This window comes from Linepithema humile, chromosome 7 (assembly GCF_040581485.1).
Source record: "Linepithema humile isolate Giens D197 chromosome 7, Lhum_UNIL_v1.0, whole genome shotgun sequence".
Lineage (NCBI taxonomy): Eukaryota > Metazoa > Arthropoda > Insecta > Hymenoptera > Formicidae > Linepithema > Linepithema humile.
Genome location: NC_090134.1, coordinates 12151125 through 12172188, shown reverse-complemented (window position 1 = coordinate 12172188; position 21064 = coordinate 12151125). Strand labels below are relative to the sequence as shown.

Sequence of the window (21064 nt, the reverse complement as noted above, 5' to 3'; positions counted from 1 at the left end):
TGACAGTGTTTGACAATGTCGTCGCAAATAATTCTTTTTTACAATACTGAAAGCGACACAGTTATAGAAGTAAATTTATCAGAAGATGCCGTGGTCGTCTAATGCGTTCCACTAAAATTTTCGCTTGCGACATTTGCGAGCTATTGGCTTAGTTTACACCGATTATTTAGTACGCGGACCAAGCACTAAATCAGTTTCTTTGATTGGTGTAAATTTTACACTAAACGATTTATACCTATCGGAGAAGCAGATTTAGTATTTGATACGCGTACTAAACAATCGGTGTAAACTAGGCCAGTGGAACGCGCAATTTTGCAGTCGTGGTCGCGGTCGTTGCGGGCGTTAAGTGGAACGCACCCGTAATAAACCGTGCATGCGCATACACGTTCCCGCGCTTCTTCTCACCCTGTCTACAGTTTTCTACCTGTGCGCGTGTCGTTAAGTGTTTGATGTGCTTTTTCTCCAAGTAGCAATTAAAATATAAAATATACTAAAATATTTTTTGCAAGGAGAGTATCGTTTTTATCTAACATATTTTGCCTGTTTGCCTGTTTGCCTGTTTGATTATCATAGTAAGTAATAGAGTATCCGTAGCATGAAGAACTTTATATTTGATGCATATCAATATGTTTAAAGTAGACATGTACATATTCACAGACACAGTATGTTTCTTTTATGCAATTTTCTCTTGTTGATTAAATTCATCAACTATTCATCAACATGAAATATTTTATTAACCTGTTACTTATTGCTTTTGTTAACATGGTTAATTAAATATAAAAAAATTAAAAATAATGTGATTCTGTAATTACTCAATAGTACTCAATATTACTCAATATAAATTTCACTTATAAAGAATTTGTATGTGCAAAAATTATAATTAATATTTTGCTGCATCTTTAAAGAAATATTGTTTATTTTTTATTTTCATTATTCATTTTTAATGGAAGGTTTATATATTTAAAACTTTAATAAGTTACTTTATAATAATTTAATTTAAAAGTACATATTAATTGAGAACTGAGAATATTGACATTATTTCTGCGATATGAAAGATTTAACTGATATATTTTTTTCACTGTAGATGCAAACTGTTCCTGGAAAAAAGAAGGGGACACTTCTTTACGTATATGATGATTATTTGTACTATATAGACAGTCGCTACAACAATGTCTTTCGATGCAATACACGGAGGACAACCAAATGTCCTGGCTCAGTTGCTTTTCAAGATAATATTGTAACTGTTTTAAAAAAACATAATCATCCTAAGAAACCATTTATCAAAGCACAAATTGAAATGAAAGAAGAAATGTTAAAGCGCTCTCGTGAGACTCATACTGCACTAAAAGAAATCTTTGATTCAATATGCAGAAGGTTTAATTATTTTCTTTTTTTCAATATATTTCATCGAAATTTTTATGATTTATAATATAATAAAATTGAAACTTTGTAATTTCATTATTTTTAGATATCTTTTACATCAAAATGTTGTAATTTATAGGAATATCTCTGATATTTCTGATATTTTGAAATTTTTTTGATATTTTTATTTTGAAACTTGACATCTTTAGCATCTTGAGTTTTAATTTTTGATGTGCTTAGATTTTTTGATTTTATGTATTTTGTACAAAAGAATAATTACTGTATTGGAATTATTTGTATTAGATGAATCGAATAACATAGGCGTTCAGGTAGAAATGATTGAGTCCAAATTAATTGTTTTAAATGGTAAATGATAATAATTAACATTTAAAGTTTAAATAATTTACTACAATTTTTTTACATAATACATTTAAAATAGAGTCTGATATGCATCTATGTATATTATATAAATATTATTATATATAAAACAATTTATAAAAATTATAAAAATAATTTTTTGGACTTAGCAATTTTTTTTATATTAGAACCCACAATAATTTTGTAATATCTTGAACAATTATATCTTATACCTTTGATTTTCAATATTTTGATTTTGATTTAAATGTTTCAGACTTTTAGCAGTTTTCTTATTAATAGAAAGATAAAATATAAAAATCCATTTGTTGACTTGTAAATTTTGTTGTTGACTTATAAGTCCCTAGTGAACAATTGTTTGAAAAAATAAATAGCTACAGTTTTTAATTGACTCTTTTAGAAAACTTCTTTAATACAGTTTTGTATTAAATTATTGTTTACAACTTTTGCATCTTCTTTAATTATATTATTGAATACATTTACTGTTTTCTCAATCATAATTTTGCTGGAATAAGTACAATTTCATGTTCCATATTTTTCAACTCAAATGATGATTTTGAATGTTTACTAATATGTACAATCTAACAATATATTTTTTCATGTTATCTTTTTGCTTTAACATATTAGATATATTGTTTTTTTATGTGTTTTATTTGCATTTTTATTGTTAATACAATACAAGAAATTTTATAAGGAAAAATTAATATTGTATAACAAACAGTTGATACTGTATTAAGATATATATTATTATGAAAATACAATTATATAAATTGAATGATTTTTTTCATAATTGTTTAATAAATTTATTCTATTATGACTGATGCGCTAATAAAATAAAATAGAAAAATTTGTATTTATATAAATTTTAATAAAATTGTTAAATTAATATAAATTGAAAAGCAACATTTGAAATTAGTAAAAAAAACGTAATTAAAGTATATTAGCAAAATAATGTTTCTAATAATATTAACAGAAGTATTCAAACAATTAAAATAAACAATCTAAGTTAAAATAAGAAATTAAAAACTTCAACTAAATTTTTTAATTTCTTATGTTAACTTAAATTGTTTATTTTAATTGTTTGAATACTTCTGTTAATATTATTAGAAACATTATTTTGCTAATATACTTTAATTACGTTTTTTTTACTAATTTCAAATGTTGCTTCTCAATTTATATTAATTTAACAATTTTATTAAAATTTATATAAATACAAATTTTTCTATTTTACTTTATCAGCGCATCAGTCATAATAGAATAAATTTATTAAACAATTATGAAAAAAATCAATCAATTTATATAATTGTATTTTTACAAAAGTTTTTCTATCAATATTATATTATATTTACAATATCTCTCTTCTTTTCAGCAACCCAGATGCAGCACAATATTTGAGTTTTGCAGCTATAAGATGCAGTATGCATCGTGAACGAACAAAAAATCAGCCATCCGTACCTAATACATTGGCATCATTATATGACATTTTACAAAATTCTAATATCATACAAAATATCTATAAAGAAAACGTAATTACAAGTGATGGAAAAAGTGCAATAATTTTATCAACCAATTATTTATTACAAGCATTATCTTCTGCTACTGAAATCTACGTCGATGGAACTTTTTCTGTAAGTATATGACTATCTTTTTCTGTAATAAAGAAATTTTATATAAATTTTTATAAGTGTTATAAAATTATATAAGTGTATATAAGTTTTATAAGTGTTTATAAAATCGTGACAGTAACCAAGTTATTATAACATATAGAGCAATATAGAGTCTAATTACCTTTTATTTACTATTTAATTTTATTTAATAATTAACTTTTATTTTGCATATTTTGCCTAAGGTTCTCCCATGTAAACCTCACATTGCGCAGCTTTACTCTGTACATATGCGATATATGGATACGGTAAGATACTAAAATTAAAATTAAAATTTTAATTATTTAATTTTTCCAAGTATCAGGAATAGATGACAAAAATAAGTAACATGACTTTTTCAGGGTATTGCAACATTATTTATATTATATGATGTACGTACAATAACTATGTATGACGCTTTATGGGATAAAATTACACAACTGATACCACAACTTGAACAAAATATCAAGTTTATCATGAGCGACTTTGAAATGGCTGCAGTAAAATCGTTGAACAAAAAGTTTCCTAGAGCTAAGTTAACTGGATGTTGGTTCCATTTCAATCAGGTATATATAAATTTTTACATATAATCATTAGTAGTATATAAAACACATAAATGTCTCTCTCTCTCTCTCTCTCTCTCTCTCTCTCTCTCTCTCTCTCTCTCTCTCTCTCTCTCTCTCTCTCTCTCTCTCTCTCTCTCTCTCTCTCTCTCTCTCTCTCTCTCTCTCTCTCTCTCTCTCTCTCTCTCTCTCTCTCTCTCTCTCTCTCTCTCTCTCTCTCTCTCTCTCTCTCTCTCTCTCTCTCTCTCTCTCTCTCTCTCTCTCTCTCTCTCTCTCTCTCTCTCTCTCTCTCTCTCTCTCTCTCTCTCTCTCTCTCTCTCTCTCTCTCTCTCTCTCTCTCTCTCTCTCTCTCTCTCTCTCTCTCTCTCTCTCTCTCTCTCTCTCTCTCTCTCTCTCTCTCTCTCTCTCTCTCTCTCTCTCTCTCTCTCTCTCTCTCTCTCTCTCTCTCTCTCTCTCTCTCTCTCTCTCTCTCTCTCTCTCTCTCTCTCTCTCTCTCTCTCTCTCTCTCTCTCTCTCTCTCTCTCTCTCTCTCTCTCTCTCTCTCTCTCTCTCTCTCTCTCTCTCTCTCTCTCTCTCTCTCTCTCTCTCTCTCTCTCTCTCTCTCTCTCTCTCTCTCTCTCTCTCTCTCTCTCTCTCTCTCTCTCTCTCTCTCTCTCTCTCTCTCTCTCTCTCTCTCTCTCTCTCTCTCTCTCTCTCTCTCTCTCTCTCTCTCTCTCTCTCTCTCTCTCTCTCTCTCTCTCTCTCTCTCTCTCTCTCTCTCTCTCTCTCTCTCTCTCTCTCTCTCTCTCTCTCTTTGTCTGTGTGTGCATACGTACGTGCGTGCGTGCATGCACGCAGTAAATATAATATATTATTAATAAATTTAAAGTGTTTATATATATATATATATATATATATATACAGGGTGTCAATTAAGTCCCGGGACGGCTGAATATTTTCTCATGTAAGGTATTTTTGAAAAAGGTCAAGGTCATTTCTGAAGTAATTTTTAACGAGGAATTCAACGGTGACCTTCAATTTGACCTTGAGCTTGACCTTCAAGGTCATTTCAAGGTTAGGTTAGGTTTTTTAAATAGAAACCCCTATTTTTGATTCCAAAATCTAATAGCTGGTGTCAAGAGCTTTTCAAAACACTATAATGAAGTTATTTTTCATTAAGTACTTTTCGAGTTATGAGGCTTGTAAATTACAGTATTTTGACATAAAATACAAAATATCTTGTAAAACATTCAATTTTTGGGAATCTTACCTTAATACTTTTATGCATAAAATAATGAGACAAATCAATTGGTATAAAGAAAACACATAGTTGCTTTCAAGAAAAAATATGTAGTTTGCAACATGCAACTGCATACTTTTTCTTGAAAGCAACTATGTGTTTTCTTTATACCAATTGATTCGTCTCATTATTTTATGCATAAAAGTATAAGGTAAGATTCCCAAAAATTGAATGTTTTACAAGATATTTTGTATTTTATGTCAAAATACTGTAATTTACAAGCCTCATAACTCGAAAAGTACTTAATGAAAAATAACTTCATTATAGTGTTTTGAAAAGCTCTTGACACCAGCTATTAGATTTTGGAATCAAAAATAGGGGTTTCTATTTAAAAAACCTAACCTAACCTTGAAATGACCTTGAAGGTCAAGCTCAAGGTCAAATTAAAGGTCACCATTGAATTTCTCGTTGAAAATTACTTCAGAAATGACCTTGACCTTTTTCAAAAATACCTTACATGAGAAAATATTCAGCCGTCCCGGGACTTAATTGACACCCTGTATATATATTTGCTATTAATAAATAATTATATAAAGAAAATTTTAGAAATTAATCTTTAGAAAAGGGGCAGATTTTTTCATAACTTTCACAGAGTTTAGAACATATGAAATTTCCATAAAACAATCAATACTTTTGTAAATATTGATAAAATTATTGCTGTTCGCGAGAGGACAATTAGCGAGAGAGTGAGGGACTGTTAGGATCGGAACTTCGAGACAAGACAAGCTCTGGCGACTGCCCGACAAAGAATAGAAGGCAAAAGTCACTTTAATATAATGAGGTTTATTTAAACAACGAATAGTTACCACTCGTGAAAATTCTTAACGGCTAACGCAATTTAACAACGTCCGACAATTTTATCGAGAAAACCCCGACGCCTATCGAGAGCAAACAGTTCAAAAAAAGGTCCAAAGCGAAGTCCGTTATAAGAAGCCGTTCCGATATTTCCGTATTCAATTCTATGTAGAGAAAGCCGTGTCGTTAAATAGTTCGCGTATTCTAGTCTTTAATTTCCTCGAGATTCGTAAGAGCGACTACTGAGGCGCGCTCCGTTCGCGCGCCTTATAAGCCTTGGCCCTTCCCGAAAAGATCTAGGTGGGAAACTGAGAGTGTCAACAGGTTTTCCGTCTTCGAGAGGAATCTGTTAATTAAACAGAAGATAGCAATAACAGCGAGTATTGTTCTCGCTGTTTGCTCCAACTCGAGCATGTTTACGCTCGCCGCTGTGTTATCGCAAGGCGAAGGCCGGCTCTAGTTCTCATCTCGCGCGCGTCGGTTCGCAACGAGAGCGGGAAAGAGAGACACGGCCTCGCGCTCTATCTCCGTCGCTCGCTTTATCCCGAACATCCCGCCCGCCTCGCCCGAGTCGTTCCTTGGGCGACATGCTCATTCAACCGCTAACAGAAATAAACGAGATTTTATTAATTACATAGGGCAAATTAATATATAGACAGATATATACATAGTTGAGGAGACCGCTTGAAACGCTATTCAAGCGGTTCCTCGTCTACCTGGTCGTCGCAGACCGGTAGCAAGACAATTTTTACTATCGGCCGCTTGAATGTCGACGCTGCAGTCCGAACGGTGACCACGCGAATATGCTCATCCTCTCCGGGATGAACTTGCACGATGCGCGCGAGCGGCCAGCGCGTCGGCGGCGTATTCTCGTTCCGGATGAGGCACAGGCGTCCAACACGGTAGTCGGCCACCCCCTTCAACCACTTCGGACGATGGACGAGGGAATGCAGGTATTCGCGTGACCAGCGCTCCCAGAAGTGATCGCGCATCCGCTGCAGAAGCTGCCAACGAGTCAGACGGTTGACAGGCAGCTCCGTCAGCGACGGCTCAGGCATGGCCGTCAACGGTCCGCCCACCAGAAAGTGGCCGGGCGTCAAAGCCGACAAGTCCTCAGGATCGTCGGACAACGCTTGGAGCGGACGAGAATTGAGGCAGGCTTCCACCTGAGCGAGGAGGGTGCTCATTTCCTCGAAGGTCAAGGTAGAGTCACCCAGGACTCGCCGCAGATGGTGCTTTAAGGATTTTACCGCGGCTTCCCAAATGCCGCCGAAGTGCGGCGCAGACGGAGGGTTAAATCTCCAACGAATTTGCTCCGTTGCCAGTTGTCCGACGATCCGGCGCAGTTCCTGGCTGCCCTCAGCGAAGAAGGCCCGCAACCGGGCGTCGGCACCGACGAAGTTTGTCCCGCAGTCACTTCGGATCGTGTGACACAGACCACGACGCGCCATAAATCGCCGCAAGGCCGCCAGGAACGCGTCGGTGGTGTAGTCCGACACCGCTTCGAGGTGGACCGCCCTAGTGGACAGACAAATAAAAACGGCAATAAATGCCTTGTAGGAGCAGTGTAGCCAGATTTGGCCCGGTTTTTCGCGCATGCGCGACGCGACGAGCTCAGTGAAGTGCTTGAGTGTAGTAAAAAAGTATGCTATATGGTACCCGTTCATTCTAACAAATTATATTCAGAAAAATCAATTAAAAAATTAAGTATGTTTACGTATATTTATATTTACATATCTGTATATGTTAAAAATGCAATTATAAAATGTAAAACAATTATGTAATATATTTTAAAAGATAAGCTAAGATATATATAAAAGATAGAAACTGAAAAAGGGTAGAGGATATTAAAATAATAATTTCAACACATTTTTAAATAAATAAAAATAAATATTTTATTTAGCACAATTTGTAAAGAATACCAACATTTGTTGCAAGGGTAAGGAAAAGTGCTCAAAACCTTACCAGTATTCATGAAACAAAATATAATTTACAAACAATATCTAATAATATAAAAATATGAAAAAATATATTAATGCATTTATAAACATCTATAAACTAAAAATATTATTAATACTCTAAAATTAAAAAAAAAACTTTGCTTAATGCATTTTATAATAAAATTAAAATAAAATATTTTTTTTAATAATTTCCATTTCAAACAATATGTAACCTAGATAATTATCACAGAACATAATAATGAAATAAAAATATTTTATTATAGAAATAAATAATAAATAAAATATAAATATAATTAAACATAAATAAAGAAAAATATATTAAATAATATTATATACAAACATTATATATATATATAATAAACAAACTGAAAAAATAATGGTTAATTATGTTACAAAATTATAATAAATAATCATAATAAAATAAAATAAAATAAAATTAATAATAATTTGAAACAAAAAAATCAAGCATTAAGTAATCAAGTGCCATCAGATGAATTGCATTCCTTTTAATATAAATTTTTTGACGTGTGTAATTCTAAATGTCTCGAGTCTATTTCTAAATTGGTACAATTAATATTTTCGGTCTGAAAACTAGATCTTACTACACACATCGCGGAAAGAGTGCTACTTGCTAATTTATTTCTTTTTTTATTTTTAATATCCGTTACCATGGAAAATATCCGTTCGGCTTCGGCATTAGAGTGAGGAAAAGATAAAACGGTTTCAATTAACAACTCTAAATTTGGAAACATCTTTTCCCCGTTGAAATCTTGAAAATCTAATATTTTTGCCCACATTTTATCAATTTCTAATGAAGCTAAATTTATTTTTTCCGAATCACTAAAAACTGTGGGCAAAACTCTCCATTCAAATGCTAATTTAGTTACATCAATATTTTCTACACGCGTGGCAATATAAGATAAATCTTTAATTATTAATCTACCTTCATTATAAAGTGCAACTTTGGCTTCTAAAAAATTTAACTGTTCAAATAAGACATCTTTGTAAGGTAAACGTTTTAACATTTCGTTAAGCGCTATTTTATAGAAATTTAAGCAATTTAATCTAATTTGTTGCGCGAATTCAAAAGATCGCGATGCTAAAAAGCCTTCACATTCTGGTCCCACATATATATTTGTCAATTGTAGGATATTATGTTCATCGTCATTAAAAGTAGTAATGTCTTTCAAAGCCTCAGGGATCATAAAATTTTGACCTATTTGACGAATTAATTGCTGACTGTTAATAAATAATTTATGAATTAATATTTTACGTGACTGAAACAGCGCATTAAAATGATTGAAAAAATTCAATGAGTATTTTAAAAATAACAAATAGGCCTTAATCGAATCATCATTTAATTGCGTTAAAATAATTTCTGCCGATTGTAAATTATCTTCGACTACAGCTAGCATAAAATAATTTCTTAAAACCTCCCAGTTATCCAGAAGTCTTGTAACACATTTATGTAATATAAGCCATCGCGTGTTGGATAATTTAAGTATTTTACTTCTTTCAACATTAAAAAAATCTTGAAATTCGTTTAATATTGCGCATCTCTTTGCACTGCCCGAAACATAAGTAGCAACTCCTCTAATTAAATTTTCGCAACATTGCGGTAATTTTGCACAGGCTTTACTAGCAATAATCGCGGATGTGTGACATATACAATTTAATAAAACTACATTAGGTATTTCAGATTTTAAACGCGAGAAAAAGGAGTTATTGCATCCTGTCATTACTGATGCATTGTCGCTTGCCATACCAACAATATTTTTTAATGGAATTTCTTTATTTTCTAAAAACGTTTTAAAAGTTTTGAAAATGTTATTCGCAGTACAATCTGTGCCATCTAATGATAATAATTCTAATAGCTGCGTTTTTACTTTTTTATTTAAGGGCGAAAAATATTGAACAAGTACACACATTAGTTTCGTATCAGAAATATCTGTACTTTCGTCGATCAAAATAGAAAATTTACGCGTTTGCAAAATTTGAACAATTTTTTCAACTTCGCGTTTGGCAAGGACTTCTTTTACGATATTAATGCACTTAGTTCGACCCAGTGAAAGATCTTGCACAATTTCAGGCTCAATACAAACATCTTTTAATAAAGGAATTAAATGGTCAACTGTATTAAAAGCGACATTATGCTCCGCAAAAAATGCTGCTAATTTTATCTCCGCGCGTTTTACTTTATCTTTATGGCAAATTTCTACGGGTGTTACTACATTTGATTTGAGGCTTTGACTTTGACGATTGACTTTTTCAATATGTGAAACCGTCTGTGAATGTTGCACTAAGTTTGTTTTGCAACATCTGATGGTCTTGTTACATACAATACAAAAAGCCTTGTTTTTCTCTGAATGGGGAGCCAACCATCCTTTAAAAATATCCTCCTTTAACCAAGCAAAAATAAAAATTTTTTCCCGTTTTTTAATGGCTCCTTTTCCACTATTTACATCCATATTGCACAAATTATTGCACAAAAATAATATTATAACTTACCTGTTTATTGCAATACACGTCCCAATTAATTTTGACGATGCTAACCTACACTGGTCACTGATGTCAGGCTGCAGACGGGGCTCATACTGATGTCTACCCGCCAAAACTTTGGCGCCCTTTACGTTGCGCATGTGTGTATACATCCCTGTATTTTCTGTTCCCGCCATCGCCACAACGCGCATGCGCGAAAAACCGGGCCAAATCTGGCTACACTGTGTAGGAGCGCTGGCCACGCCCCTTGCTTGTCCGCAGTTGAATGGGGCCGGCGTAGTTCACGCCAGTGTTGAGGAAAGGCCGTGCAGGAGTCACTCGATCCCGCGGCAGACTCCCCATCAGCTGTTGCGGAACGGCCGCCCGCCATCGCACACAGGTCACGCAACGGCGCAAACACCGCTTGACGACGGCTCTGCCGCGTGGAATCCAGTAGCGCTGACGGACCGCTCCAAGTGTCATCTGGACCCCGCCATGCAGTGAGCAGCGGTGGCTGGACTCCATCAGACGGACCAAGTGAGAGTCGCCAGGAAGGATGACCGGGTGTCGCTCATCGTAGGCCAGGAGCGAGTGCTTCAATCGGCCACCCACACGCATTAGGCCTTCAGCATCTAGAAAAGGACTCAAACGTAAGAGGGAGCTGGAAGTGGGCAGAGGTAAGTATTGCAGAAGAGCTTTTAGGTCGGCCTTGTAAGCCCCAGCCTGGACTAGACGGATCCAGGTCAGCCTAGCCTCTCCCAGCTCATCGACAGTCAGTTCGCGTCCGGCGGCAGGTCTTCGATGAAGCCATCGACGACACCAGGCCGTCACTCGTAACAGCCGACGGAGCGACGAGAATCGTAGGAGCTCGTCAGGCTCCTCCACGGGAGCGGGCGCAGTCCTGGCCGCGTGGATTAAAGTTTTCGCCTCCGGCCAGCTGTCCTCGTCGGGCGTCGCCACGTCACAGGGCCATGTCGATGGAGCCGTCCGGAGCCACGGCGGCCCTTGCCACCAGAGAGGATGTTTCACCAGCTCTCCGGGCGACAATCCGCGAGAGGCGCAGTCGGCAGGATTCTCGAGTCCGGGCACGTGATGCCACAGCGCGTCCGGGACTCTGGTTTGGATATCCGCTACACGGTTGGCCACGAAGGTCTTCCATCGAGTTGGATGACCGCGTATCCATCCCAGAGCGACCGTGGAATCCGACCACAGGTGGATCGGAATCCGATTCAGGCCGAGCGTGGCACAGACTTGAGAGGTGAGCTTTGCCAGGAGAGAGGCGGCGCACAGCTCCAGCCGCGGCAGAGACACCGTCTTCAAAGGAGCGACCTTGGTCTTGGCTGATATCAAGCTCGTCCGCCAAGAGTCGCCGCAGCCGATCCTGATGTAGAGCACCGCAGCGTAGGCACGCTCGGATGCGTCGGCGAAGCCGTGCACCTCCGCATCGTCGACCGACGATGCGACGTCCAGCCAGCGCGGAACTCGAAGACACTCGAGTTGAGGGAGCTCCTCCGCGTAGGCATGCCACTGTCGTCCGGCAGCCTCGTCCAGCGGATCGTCCCAGTTCAGTCCCAGCAACCAAGTAGCCTGAAAGGAGATTTTGGCTCTCACGACCACAGGTGCCAGCCAGCCAAGAGGATCAAAGAGGCGTGCCGTGAACGAGAGCACCGATCTCTTTGTGACGTCGACCAGCGTAGCTTCCGGGACGGCGAAGGAAAACTCGTCAGTGGCTGGGTGCCACCGCAGACCGAGCGTTCCCTGAGTCTCGTGCGGTCGCCAATCCCGCAGTTCAAGCTGCATCCGATGCTCCGCAGGGACGCCAGCCAAAAGAACAGAATTGTTAGACGACCATTTGCGCAGGGGGAAGCCGCCCGCCATGCACAATCTGGCCAGCTGTCGCTGCAGCTCGCACGCCTCCTCCAAGGTAGAGGCGCCGGTCAAGACATCGTCCATGTAGACTTCCCCTCGAAGAGCTCGAGCTCCCAGGGGATAATTCTCCGCCTCGTCGTCGGCCAGCTGGCGGAGAGTGCGCATCGCCAGGAAGGGAGCGTACGCTAAACCGTATGTCACGGTATTTAGACGATACTCCGTCACCTCGTCTAAGGGATGGTATCGCCACAGGACTCGCTGAAGATCCCGGTCCTCAGGATGGACCAGAATTTGGCGATACATCTTTTCTACGTCCGAGGCCAGGACGTAGCGATGAAGTCGCCATTTCAAGAGAACGTCGGCGAGGGGAGGCAGCAGGTTCTGGCCCACCAGTAGACTCCGGTTGAGAGAATCGCCGGACGGAAGCGCAGTCGAGCCATTGAACACCACGCGAAGCTTCGTGATGGAACTAGCCTCCCGCAGGACTCCGTGGTGAGGCAGGTAGCTCACACGATCTCCGGCAGCTATGTCAGCTCGCACCGGTGTCATGTGACCCAAGTCTTCATACTGCCTCATGAAGTCTACGTACATTTGACGCAGTCGGTCGTCTCGCGCAAATCGCTTTTCCGTGCCCGTCAGGACGCGGGAAGCGGCGCGCTTAGTAGCTGCTAAGTCGGGCAGAGGAGCAACTACTGGTAGCCGCACGATGTAACGACCGTCCGCTTGTCGTCTGTGTGAGCGTCGGAAGATATCCTCACACTCCTGCTCGGTGGGAGTGAGAGGAACAGGACCGGTTGGCAGTTCCTCCAGCTGCCAGAAGTTCCTCACCAGGCTGGCAAGGTCCTCTTCGATCCGGCATTGCATAGTCCGCGTGCGGTCGGGAGAATCAGCAGGGCCGACTGGCCTGGAGATTACCCATCCTAACGCAGTCTGTTGTGCTGCAGGCTGATCAGGCTCGCTCGTCCTCGCGCCAGTTCGGAGGAGGGAGCCGTAAATGTCGACTCCTAGGAGGATGTCTACAGACTCGGCTTCTAAGAAATCTGGGTCGGCGAGTGTGATGCCGTTCAGGTGTGGCCAGGCGGTCGGATCCGCTCGGAAACCGCTCTCGTACAACGTTATTCGCGGCAAGATCAACGCAGAGACCGACAACGACAAATCGCCTTCTCGAGGTGAGATCTGCAGATCGACAAAACCGCGCGATACCCCGTTCCTCTTGCCGCAGACTCCGAAGACCGCGAAAGCCGACCGCGAGCGAGGCAATCGCAGACGTTGAATCAGTGACTCCGTCACCAACGACGTTTCCGATCCCGCGTCGACCAGTGCCCGCACGACGTGGTCGACACCGTGGCGATCTTTCACTCGAACGCGAGCAGTCTGCAGCAGCATTGACATTGCGATCTTCTTCGTTCTCACGAGATGAGTTTTTACAACCGCGACTGAGGCGTAGGCGTCGTGCAAGGTCGAATGATGACGCTCGTTGCACGACAGGCACGATTTTCGCGACGGACATTCGGTAAGCTTGTGCTTACCGAGGCAGTTCACGCACAATTCATTAGACGACGCGAATTGCTTTCGTTCGGCAGCCGTCTTGCTGAGATACGAATCGCACTGACGCACGTAGTGATCCTGGTTGCAGAGAAAGCAGCGGCCTCGCTGGCTTTCCTGCTTGCGCACCTGTAACGCGTTTTTCTGACGAGGAGTACTCGAGTTCGCTTTAGCTGAGCCAGCGTTGCTCTTCGGGGTAGTCAGCGACTCGAGGGTCCGCATCCTCTGGCCAACGAATACGAGCAGCTCGTCGAGGGACGGCGGTTCCGTCGTCTTACTAAGCTGCGTTTCCTATTCCCGGCGCGACACCGAATCGAGAAGTTCCGTGATCAATTGGACACAAAGATCGTCACTACGCGTCAAGGGGCGACCGATCCCCTCTAAAGACCCGACGGTTGTCTGTACGCAATGATAGATTTTGCGGAGCTCAGCGGCTGACTCACCCTTCATTTTTGGCAGCGACAGGAGCCGCGAGATGTATGACCTCGCTAGGAGCCTCTTGTTCTCGTAATGCGTCTTCAATGCCCGCCAGGTACGCTCGAAGTTGGCGTCAGTCGTTGGCAGTTGGCGAGTAACCTGCTCCGCTTCCCCCTTCAGGCTGATTTTCAAATAGTGGAGCTTCTCAACCGGCGTGGCTGAACTGTTGCTAATCACCAGCGAAGAGAAAAGGTCACGAAATGCGGGCCAGTCCTCGTACTGGCCGGAGAACTGTGGTATGGAGATGCGAGGCAACTTCGGAGCGGCGGGAGCCGCTGCCGCGACGGCGGCAGCGGGCGCGACGTCGGCAGCGGGCGCGGCGACCGCCGCTTGGCCTGGACCACGCATCGCGCGGATATCGTCCAGATATTTGCCCTTTTGCGTGTGGTACGACATGTCGGCCTTGAACATCAAGTCCTTCGTCACATATTCGTGCTCGTAGAGGTCGTCTCCGTACTCCTGGAGCAGCCGCTCATGGCGAGTGACGAACTTGCTCCAGTAGCCCTCCAATGTCTGGAGGCGGGCTTCCAGGAGCCCGAGTGTTATGTTGGCTTCTCCAGACTTCCTCATGTTGTCGTAGGATCGAGAGAGAAGTCCAAAAAGGTCGTGCTGAGCCTGCACGAGGTCGTCCGACGGGCTACTCATGCCTATCTGGCAGGTGCGCTCACCGAAAGATCGTCGACGAACGTCACAGTCACGTCACCGCACTCACTCAAATTTACCGGCACCGGCGACGCGGATATCCGGCTCGAAGGACCAGCTAATGTTCGCGAGAGGACAATTAGCGAGAGAGTGAGGGACTGTTAGGATCGGAACTTCGAGACAAGACAAGCTCTGGCGACTGCCCGACAAAGAATAGAAGGCAAAAGTCACTTTAATATAATGAGGTTTATTTAAACAACGAATAGTTACCACTCGTGAAAATTCTTAACGGCTAACGCAATTTAACAACGTCCGACAATTTTATCGAGAAAACCCCGACGCCTATCGAGAGCAAACAGTTCAAAAAAAGGTCCAAAGCGAAGTCCGTTATAAGAAGCCGTTCCGATATTTCCGTATTCAATTCTATGTAGAGAAAGCCGTGTCGTTAAATAGTTCGCGTATTCTAGTCTTTAATTTCCTCGAGATTCGTAAGAGCGACTACTGAGGCGCGCTCCGTTCGCGCGCCTTATAAGCCTTGGCCCTTCCCGAAAAGATCTAGGTGGGAAACTGAGTGTCAACAGGTTTTCCGTCTTCGAGAGGAATCTGTTAATTAAACAGAAGATAGCAATAACAGCGAGTATTGTTCTCGCTGTTTGCTCCAACTCGAGCATGTTTACGCTCGCCGCTGTGTTATCGCAAGGCGAAGGCCGGCTCTAGTTCTCATCTCGCGCGCGTCGGTTCGCAACGAGAGCGGGAAAGAGAGACACGGCCTCGCGCTCTATCTCCGTCGCTCGCTTTATCCCGAACAATTGCATATTTTAAGTAATAAATACAAAGATATTTTAAAAATATTGTTATAAAATATTAAAAAAATATATTTTAAAGTTTAAAGATACGAAGCTCTAAAAAAATTTTTAAGAATTTTTTCATGTAAAAACATTTTTAAAATTTATTTTGTTTATGAATACATCTGATAATATTATTTTTTATGGTATGTTACAAAGCAAGGCTGTATACTGTGCATTTTTAATTTTTTTTTTACTATCTTGCAAGCAATTAATAGATAAAAACGTATTATACGTGCACTGCTGACTTAAAACATGTTTTCCGCATGGGTTTTTCGAAATTTCTATGGGTGTCTGAATAACAAGAAAATGAGTAGGCTATCACAATGCTACAATAATATTAAGAACAATGTAAGATCAGCTTTATATACAGTATATTTATCGCATTTAATAGAGTTAACAATTGAATGAGAGATCGATAATTAATAATTATTATTTTTGATTGGAGTATATTATTAAAACGCAAACTGTTTTATTAGATTTCTCACATATTCAAAATATGTGAGAAATCTAATAAAACAGCTCGCGTTTACGCAATTTTTACACGGTACATCATTTTCAGTCCATATTATGCTCTTGTCAATATATGTGCCTGAAATGTTCTAGTCGTAATACCGCTTTTCTTATAACTACCGTGCTCGCCTTGTATGTGATTAATGCAGTACATATATGTGCTCGATTTTCGCGATTTTTCCGTGGTACATAACTTTTAATCTATCCTACGCTCGTGTCATTATGTGCCTGAAATGCTGTCGTCGTAATACCGCTTTTGTCGTAACCATCGTGGTCATGTTGTCCAAGTAACAATTAGAAGAATATCAAATATATCAAAATATTTCTGCGAAAAGAACATAGTTCTTATCCAAACATATTTTTGTCTTGTTTGATTGTTCGATTATCAAAGTAAGTAATGTATGGGTAGTATAAGAAATTTTATATTTGATAAATTTTATTTGTGATTGAAGTATAATATATATATATATATATGTTATGTGAAAAGTTTAATAATAGAACAGCCCAATAGCAATAATCGCTTATTCAACTGTTGAATCCGCTGAATGCGGCCAATAATATTATTGAAAAATGAATGTCGGCCTAGGCACGTGATAAATGCGTGCACACGCATACACGTTTCCCGCGCTTTTTCTCACGATGTGCTTAGTTTTTTATCTATGCTCTTGTCGTTACGTGTCTGATGTGCTTCTAACATATTATCACTTTTGTTGTCATCATTCTCGTGTTTTATCCGACAAATACAGCGTATGCGTGCATTTTCCTCGCGATTTTTACGTGATACATAACTTTTATTCTTAATCATGCTCGAATATACGCCTGAAATGCTTTTTTGTCGTAATATCGCTTTTGTTGTAGCTATTGTGCTCATATTACCCATATTATTCAAATTGAAAATTAAAAAGTATTGTTAGTATTGTTTATCTTTTTTCGGAGTTCTTCAATGCAGACAGAATGTATCACACGTGACAAATATTATGTTTCTGCATTGATCAAAATCGTAGTAAATGTGAAAAATTGCATTGCATTAATTAAATTACCTTTTTTATTTCAGGCTGTACTGCGTAAATGGCGCAAACTACGTCTTTCAAATGTTCCAAAAAAGATACTCTCAATGACTATGGCATTGCCTTTATTACCACCAGATATGTTTCAAGAAGCTTTATTAATAATACAAACCAAAGCTGATGAACTTTCTAATGAACATCCAGATATTTTACAATTTATGTCATATCTAAGACTTACTTGGTCTAACATGGCATTAAAAATTAGTACCTATCGTTGTCCTGTGCGTACTAATAATATAGTAGAAAGTTTTCATAACATTGCGGCACAAAAATTGGGAACAAGGAATATTAATGTTTGGACATTTCTAGGTAATTTTTATGTCAAAGTATTTTATATCAAGTATGAAATTCTATAATGTGTACGCGACTATTATATATTTTTGAAATAACGCATATTTATGAAATGCGTATATTGTATGAAATGATAAAAATGTATAAAAAAAAGTTACATGTATCATTTTACATATATAATACTGGATTAAAATATTTTTATTATAAAGTAGTTGCATTATATACGTATAACACATGTCACATTTTATCTATATTTTAAACGTGCGTTTAATATGAAAATTAAATGTAACATTTTTCCACATTGTGCAAAATTTCAAATATCCACTTTTTAAGTAAATTAAATAGATTTGTTTTCAGAAAGTAAGTCAAAATCAAGATTTTTTTGTTTGTCGCGAGCAATCACTCTTACCTTCCACTTCATTTCATACATTTCTCTTCCTGTGTTGCATTCTTTTAGCTCGCTTTGTGTCTTATACATTGCTTTATCTCTTTTTCCAGATAAATTATCATATTTAATTACTGATCAAGAATTAGACTTACATCGATTAAACAATGGTTTTAGATCTCGACGACTTCGCACAAGGGCAAGAAGAGAACTAGATTCTAAAATTATAAATGCGCAAGAGGATCTAGTAAATCAAAGGTAACATTTTGTAATAATTTATATATTAAATAAAATTTGATGAATTATGAATTAAAACTTCAATTTTTTTCAGATTGTCACTGAATGAATTTTTATTAATGTTCACCACCAACAATAATATCCTCCCAATGGAACAAATGGAACAAATAGTATCAATGGAAGGTAAATATGCTATATCTATATTATATTTATCATAAATACATGTTATAATGTTACAATTTTTATAACATTGAAAAATAAAATTATGTTAATTTTTTACTACATAGATCTATTCTGAACTACTTTAATAATTGTTTATTATTTGCAGATGCTGAATTAACAACTGATGAACAAATAAACATGGAGTTGTTTTCAGATGATTTGGACGAAACTATTCAACAAACAAGTAAGTATTTAACTGCTTTAGTCTTTTTTCACACAGAACACAGTTAAATACAACAAATACAAAAATTTAATTACGTAATAATTATTATGGTACACTTGTTTTAAAAACAATTATTTTATTTTTGTTTTAGGAAGACAAAATAGACGCAGATCTCGACGCATACATAACAATATACAGAGAGAGGATAATACATTAGAAGATAACGATGAAGAAAGTTCAGACATGCAGACAATAATAAATGAGAATGAAATAATTATTTCTGACACAGAGACAGAGAATACAATTGTAGTAGAAGGTAATTTATAAATCAAACTATTTTAAGGGAAATAATATAAATTATTAGATCTATAGTAAAAATTACACTTCTTTTTTGCAGATGAACCAGTAAACACAGAATCGCCTTCTAGTGAAATAGAACAAGTATGGGATACCAGGAATAACCAAGGAGAAATCCCTGCAAATACACAAGCAGTAAGACAACATCACGACATTACTTCTGAGAACAATATTGAAATAAATGAAGGTAATTACAGCTCAAATATTTTAAGGAAGATTAACATTAATCTTCAAAGTACATAAATATATATATTATTAATGTTTTTATTTTAGATGAATCGATTTACGAAGTACCCTATGATGATTACTCGTATTTGAATGACGCTAATGATGCTACTTCAGGCATTCCGTACCATCCTGTGGACTGGAACTTGGAGGATACAACTGCATCAGAAGAAGAATGTACGAAAAACATATGTACTGTGTGTCTTGTAAACGAGCGTACACATGCTTTTATACCTTGCGGTCATTTGGCTTGTTGCTTTTTATGCATCGAACGTTTAGAAGCCGATCGATGTCCGATATGTAACGTAACATATGATAATTACGTAAGAATTAGAAAACCATAAAACATTCATATCTATCTACATAAAACATTTATATCTATCCACGTAAAAAATTTAAACTTCAAAATTGCTGATATTAATATTACTTGATGAGTTTCGAGAATTTAAGTTTCAAAAACACTGATATCAATATTACTCGAATGATATCAATATTGATGACAAAAAGATTCTGTGATAGAGATAGATGTTTGTGTAATTTTACTTTGGAAAGATATATATATATATATATATATATATATATATATATATATATATATACATATATACACATCTATAGATTGATTATACATTGTTGCAAGCGGAGTTAATAACTTACTTTAATAAGATAGATAAAAGTTCGATTCTTTTCTCCGATAATAAGTGCTAAACACGTTACACTTTTTTCTATTTGTCTACAGAGTGGTTCTACAGTGCATTGAAAATTTCGGTTTTTATCGCGAAGAATGACAACTTAATAATGGCTTTAACTGAAAAATACTTTGTATTGACTGACAATCAGGCGACAATTTGCGTTGTAGGATCACCCTCAGAATAATAGTTTGTATATTTTGAAAGATGTATAGATTATAGAAATTTCAGCTTTTTTCAGATTTATTTTAAGTCAAAATATAGGTATAATTTATAATCAGATACAGACATTCAATTTCTGTAAATGTATGTTTCTTGCGTCAAAGATATATGAATGTTTTTATTCTTTTTTTGTTACATATAGTATGAAACTGTGATTTTATTTTATACTATTATACAGCCTTAACCAAATAAGGCAAAGTACCTGACTTATTGTATGTATTTTATATATAATACCAGAGATTATTACCTAAATATAAGTAGAGTTGAGAAGTTGATATCAATTAAATGTACCGGAATGTCTTTGCTATAATGGTACGTACAATTTATTTTATCCAATCGCATTGAACATTTAGCTACAAATTGATGGATGACGTCAAATTTTTTAATTTTTTTCCTGTTTATAACTATGAGTAAGAATGACTATGAGTTATATCTTTCAAAAGACGTATCATTATAGAAATGGCAGCATTTTATATTCTAAGAAAAATGTATCTTTCGCATATAACGTAATTAGAGATTCCAATTTGTGCAAAGCTATAAGATGCCAAAGATACTTTTACTTTTTTCTGTAATACTGTTACGAATATGTACTAAGTGTTGTGATAGTTTTATACTTCTAAGTAATATAGGTCATTTATATGAAGATACAGATTTAATTTCTGCAAATGTATGTTTCTTGAGCCAAAGATATTTCAATTCTTATTTTTCACTTTAAACTATTGTTTAAATAAATATTTAAAATATAGTGTGCCGCATTTTATATATTTAGTATCAGTGCTTCGTTTTCATTTGAATATAAGTAGAGAACGTTTGGTATCTCACACATTTGCACAAATTAATTCATATGTAATCGATGAAA

At 37.5% G+C, this 21064-nt stretch overlaps 5 protein-coding genes across 5 annotated transcripts in view; 2 read left to right on the top strand and 3 right to left on the bottom strand.

The window, feature by feature from the left end:
* LOC137001163 (uncharacterized) overlaps window positions 1-21064 on the top strand; it is a 299895-nt gene that overhangs the window by 222310 nt on the left and 56521 nt on the right. The gene's annotated exons all lie outside the window — the stretch shown is intronic.
* Window positions 940-20831, top strand: LOC137000975 (uncharacterized). The gene is made up of 11 exons (XM_067358644.1): window positions 940-1374; window positions 3107-3365; window positions 3587-3649; window positions 3743-3946; window positions 17402-17723; window positions 18204-18348; window positions 18422-18510; window positions 18656-18733; window positions 18864-19028; window positions 19110-19256; window positions 19343-20831. The coding sequence occupies exons 1-11, from the start codon at window positions 1085-1087 to the stop codon at window positions 19636-19638; spliced, it is 2058 nt and encodes a 685-aa protein (XP_067214745.1). The 5' UTR covers window positions 940-1084; the 3' UTR covers window positions 19639-20831.
* LOC137001117 (uncharacterized) lies at window positions 4842-8976 on the bottom strand. Its single transcript, XM_067359302.1, has one exon. It carries the CDS (start codon window positions 7682-7684, stop codon window positions 6710-6712), a length of 975 nt encoding a protein of 324 aa, XP_067215403.1. The 5' UTR covers window positions 7685-8976; the 3' UTR covers window positions 4842-6709.
* Window positions 8465-10671, bottom strand: LOC137001049 (SCAN domain-containing protein 3-like). Its single transcript, XM_067359001.1, has 2 exons — window positions 8922-10671; window positions 8465-8481 (listed from the first exon to the last, which is right to left on the bottom strand). The coding sequence occupies exons 1-2, from the start codon at window positions 10444-10446 to the stop codon at window positions 8465-8467; spliced, it is 1542 nt and encodes a 513-aa protein (XP_067215102.1). The 5' UTR covers window positions 10447-10671.
* LOC137001048 (uncharacterized) lies at window positions 14162-14992 on the bottom strand. The gene has a single exon (XM_067359000.1). It carries the CDS (start codon window positions 14990-14992, stop codon window positions 14162-14164), a length of 831 nt encoding a protein of 276 aa, XP_067215101.1.